The following is a 4,795-nucleotide window of genomic DNA, read 5'->3' as shown; positions in this document are numbered from 1 at the left end:
TATTGTCTTAACATGATTGCATTCATATATCTAATTTGTAATTAGAGTTTGCAAGCTGTGTTAAAATTAAATTTGTAGTTTGGTTCGATAAAATTTAAAAAATAATAAGGCTATCTTAATCTAAAGCTTGATAAACAAAGTTTTACGAACAAGCCCACTCACTAATTTGAGTACTGAACAAATAAAATAAAATAAAAAATGAACTAATTTTAGTATGGTACTAATTTGCATCAAACATGAGCTATGAGTTTGTTAGCTTTTTTTTTCTTCTTAAATTGATATAATTCACAAATTAACTGAATTCATAAGGATGACAGAATAATAGAGAATAGATTTTACAATCGATCAATCACTTTAGTTTTTAATTGTTTTGATTGACTTTGTTCCTAGAACAGAACTGGTTACTAATGATATTAGAAACTTGATCTTGGTCTTCCATATCATTAAAACTTCCAAACATGGCAAGATTCAAGACCATCATCATTAAAAGCAAAGTTTGTTTGAAATAAGGCATAAACAAGATCAATCCAACAGGTAAAAATAAGTCGAAGAATCTTCAATGTCATTTTCTTAAAATAGTAAAAGTGAAATCACAAATGTGAAAAATGAAAACTTATTTAAACCCGTTGCCTTTACTTTGGCAACAAAAATGGGGTGGGAACTGTTTCCAAGTTAGATAACATCCAAAATGTTTGGATTTTACAAAGAACATTAAACACAGTTTTTTTTTTTTCCTTTTTTCTTTCTTTCTTTAGACATAGTTCATTGGTTGGTGGTCATTATATTCTTAACCAAGTCAAGAATACGGCAGTAATCAAAAAAGAGGGAAGATTCTTTACCCTCTAATCCATCCCTGCTTACCCTATTGCTCCCAGCAAGGTTGTTGCAAGGGCTGCCGCCAACAATGAGATCGAAACCCCCAAATGTGTTCATCAGCTTCTCGATACGATCGCCGTTTAGCTGTTGCACATCATCCAAGTCAATAAGATTACCCTTCTGGTTTGTTTGCTCCCACCAGCTTCGAACTATGTTTCTGTTCACTTCTGACTTCTCAACTGAAACAACGTTCTTAAGGGGGATGCCAAGACGATGAAGGGCAACCTCAGCACCGCCGATCCCAGAAAACAGAGAAAGAATGTTCATACCATTGGGATACATGTCCTTCAGAACTGACAAGTGGTATGCCACTGTGTCGACCTGGAACAAACAAAATATAAAGAAAATATAAGTAGCTTTTATAAAACAAACAACGTTTTCATCTTAAGCTATCAAAACCAAATGGGAAGTTACACACAAGAATAAATATCGAAACTGCACAAAATTTTTAGCAGAGTGGCAGGCTGATAAAGTTGTTATGACGGCAAGCTCACCCCAAAGGATATTGATGGAGGCTTCAAACTACATATATAGATTATACAGATATAGACATAGAAAATATTCTCATACCTGGAATGAATTGCCAAGTGACTTATATCTGTCAGTTCGACTTATCCCGCCTCCTCTAGTGTGGTTCCTTGGGAAACCCAACAGTGTTTCAACTTCATCAGGCTCTAGCGGAGCAACCTTATTCCTTCCCACCCAAACCAGATTCCATTTCCGACATTGCTCAAGAACAAACCTTTGGACATCCTCAGGTGGCTCTCCATCGTAGTTCTCTAGAGCCTTCCTGATTCTCTCTGTTAGTTTTGCACTGCCAATAGCTGTTTGCAGACAATTTAGTTTGGTCCTAGTGTCCCATGAAGGCCACCACTTCCTTGTTAGGGGAAACGCCTCGTGTATTGTACGTGGCGGAAGTGGAAGAAGTGGGAATCTGTTTTCAATGGGAAGATTGTGGATATAGCCCCTTTTCCTGGCAGCTGCGCAGAAAAACTTCGAGTCAACAAATTCAGGTTCCACCTCATACAAGAACCTAGAAATAGTTTGCCAAACCCCCTTTGGTGCAAGTGCCACATTTTCATAATAGAAGTAAGGAGGCCCAACAGCATCGTCTGGAAGCTTTCTGTGTTTTATGACAGCTGGCTCAGTAGGAACCCCAAAACCAATCATCGGGTTTGGAAGATGAAGTGGCTCATCATCATCTTCACTGATTATTCTCTTCTCACAGCTTTTAGGCCTTTTCCTTCCCAACACTTCTAATTCATAATATCTTCGCTTATTTAACTTAGAAATGTCAGGCTGTGAAAATAGAGTTGAAAATTAGTTAAAGATCTAATAGATGCTTGAAACTGAATTATCGGATAGATGACTGGCTGTACAATTTAAAGGGTGAAAGATTATCAGAAAATTACATGCATTAGATTTTCTATTTTAGGAAAATCATAATGTCACTCCTATTTTGACAGTGGCACTCTTTTTTTCAATAAATTTATACAAACATACAACGAAAAAAATAAAAAAATAAAAAACATGTGAGAAGTGGCATTATCATTTTCTTCTATTTAATGCATCCCATAATATCAATATGCTACCTTTTCTTCGGGAGGTAGAAGAGCATCTTCAGCCTTTGCCATTTGAGCAACACCTATAAAATCTATTAGTTCATCTACAGAAGAGTTGCAACCTGCAGTATTTAATAACCTAAATGAGGCCAATATAATATAGTAGAAGTCAAACAGATAGAAACTACATAAACTTAAGAACACAAAGAAAAGAATTTTCATGAAAGGTTATTCTCGTGGTTGATCAAGCTAAATTGGTGAAGATGTAATTTGCGCAACAAGCAGCCTTATCCCCCTAAGTGGAGTCGGCCACATGGAAAAATGGCCCCGCTGAGCCCTATTATGTATCATGCCTACGGCGAAACTGTTTACACGTAGATATCCTTTGACCACCTCATGTATGATCTTTTTGGGTCTTTGGGTCTTGTACCATTCGTCTCCTCTCTATCTTCCATCTCATCCATCCTCCTAACCGGATGCTCTGTCGATCTTCTTCCCACATGCCCAAACCACTTGAGATGAGATTCTACTATCTTTTCTACAATAGGTACTACTCCAACTTTCTCTCTTATATCTTCGTTCCTCCTAACCGGATGCTCTACCGATCTTCTTCCCACATGTCCAAACCACCTGAGACGAAATTTTATCTTTTCTACAGTAGGCGCTGCTCTAATTTTCTCTCTTATATTTTCATTCCTTATTTTTTCCATACGTGTGTAGCCGCTCATCCATCTCAGCATCCTCATCTCTGCCACACTTAATTTATGTTCATACTCACCATTTGCCGTCCAACACTCTGTTCCATATAATATAGTCGGTCTAATGGCAGTGCGATAAAATTTCCCTTTAAGTTTTTAACGTACTTCTTTGTCGTATATAAAACCAAACGCACTCCGCCACTTTGACCAGCCCCACAATAAATTTCATTATCCACTAATCTATGATGCATCTTACCACAAAACTAACCAACATTCTTACATGGAAGCTGTATTAAAAAAATGCTTAACTAAAATAGTGAGTTATACTGATAAGCCCTAGTAGCAAAATCCATGCAATAAGGATAAAATAAAAAAGTTAAGAAACTACGGTCAAATAATAAGATAATGAATCCTTAAAATGCACCTAATCTTTCTATGGCAATTAGGGCTTCATCCTGCTTGTACCCCATTTTCACCAACGTCAATACAATGTTGTCACTCCCACGAAGAGATTTTGTTATTTCCTGTAAGAAAGTAATTAAACAGTCCATAATTAAAATAGAAAACTTGCAGCCAAAATTTTGTCTTGCATACTAGATATGCAAATAAAAGCAAGTATGATCACATGAATCACAACAATTTCATTTTACCTGTGCAATACATGGATACCTTGCCCAGTTAGATGGGATTGGCAACATGGACATGAGAATGCCATAGTGCCAATAAAGGAACATAACCATATAATTTATGTTGCTACAGAGTATCTCCTCAAAAGACTTACATTGTTATCTAAAGGTATGTAAATGGTTGTATATCTAACAAACCCTTTAATGTACAGTCTAGTGGCATTAAAGCATGGGTTATTGGCAAACAATCCTTGTGGATTTGATACAATATCATAAACCTAATTCTCAACGGTTGTTACATAAAGCTATACGAATGTGTTTATATATCCAATGCAAGCCATGTTTGAAAATGATAATATGACCATAACTTTATTTCCTATTGCTGAAGTACTAAGTATGGTAGCAACAGAGACAGAATACAATGATTATATTATAATTCAAATCATACAGACACTGAGCACTAGGCAAAAGACATCATATTCAAAAGAGCATAGACTACCTCCTCATCGGATAAAGCATCAGAATCTGAGTTTTCCCAAGAGCTCACTCCACCTTCAGAAGAGCTAAGATCTGGCTCAATTTTTACTTGTGGTTGACGGGGACTTTCTAAAACCTACAAATAAAATAACATAAATGCCAAGATAATTCTAACTTTTATACTTGAAATTGAAACATAGGCAAACAATATACCTAAAAAATGTCGGTACAAGACAGCCAGAAAGAGCATCAACAAAAAAACATATAAAAAGAAAAACCAAAATTTACCAAAGAGCAACGATTTGGCTCAATTCGCTGTTGGGGCTTAGGAGAACTTTCTATAACCTGCAAATAATTAAAAAATCAAGACAATTCTAACATTTAACACTTCAAATTTCAAAAAGAAGAATCAAATTGTACAATAAATGTGTGAACAATAAGTCAGTAGAAAGTTATCAAGACAAAGAAGACCAAACTGAAAGGCCAAGAGAGAAAGAAAAGTAATTATTTTCATTGTTTTTGCAAATAAAAAACTAAAAAATAGAGAAAAAAAGAA

The 4,795-nt window shown here is 35.7% G+C and overlaps 1 protein-coding gene across 8 annotated transcripts in view; it reads right to left on the bottom strand.

Annotated features, from left to right (window-relative positions):
• Nucleotides 542–4,795, bottom strand: part of LOC107644525 (DNA (cytosine-5)-methyltransferase DRM2) — a 10,977-nt gene continuing 6,723 nt past the window's right edge. For 7 of the 8 annotated variants that reach the window (XM_016348398.2, XM_016348399.2, XM_016348397.2 and 4 more), the window contains 6 exons: nucleotides 4,528–4,584; nucleotides 4,262–4,375; nucleotides 3,561–3,660; nucleotides 2,469–2,560; nucleotides 1,447–2,175; nucleotides 542–1,197 (listed from right to left, as the gene is read on the bottom strand). In XM_016348398.2, the coding sequence (XP_016203884.1) occupies nucleotides 763–1,197; nucleotides 1,447–2,175; nucleotides 2,469–2,560; nucleotides 3,561–3,660; nucleotides 4,262–4,375; nucleotides 4,528–4,584 (1,527 nt within the window). In that variant the 3' untranslated portion in view covers nucleotides 542–762. The remainder of the gene's footprint in view (nucleotides 1,198–1,446; nucleotides 2,176–2,468; nucleotides 2,561–3,560; nucleotides 3,661–4,261; nucleotides 4,376–4,527; nucleotides 4,585–4,795) is intronic. The other variant, XM_016348396.2, reaches the window with a different exon arrangement.

This window comes from Arachis ipaensis, chromosome B05 (genome assembly GCF_000816755.2).
Source record: "Arachis ipaensis cultivar K30076 chromosome B05, Araip1.1, whole genome shotgun sequence".
Taxonomy (NCBI): domain Eukaryota; kingdom Viridiplantae; phylum Streptophyta; class Magnoliopsida; order Fabales; family Fabaceae; genus Arachis; species Arachis ipaensis.
Note: the sequence above shows the minus strand (reverse complement) of the source record. Positions and strands in the feature narration are given on the sequence as shown.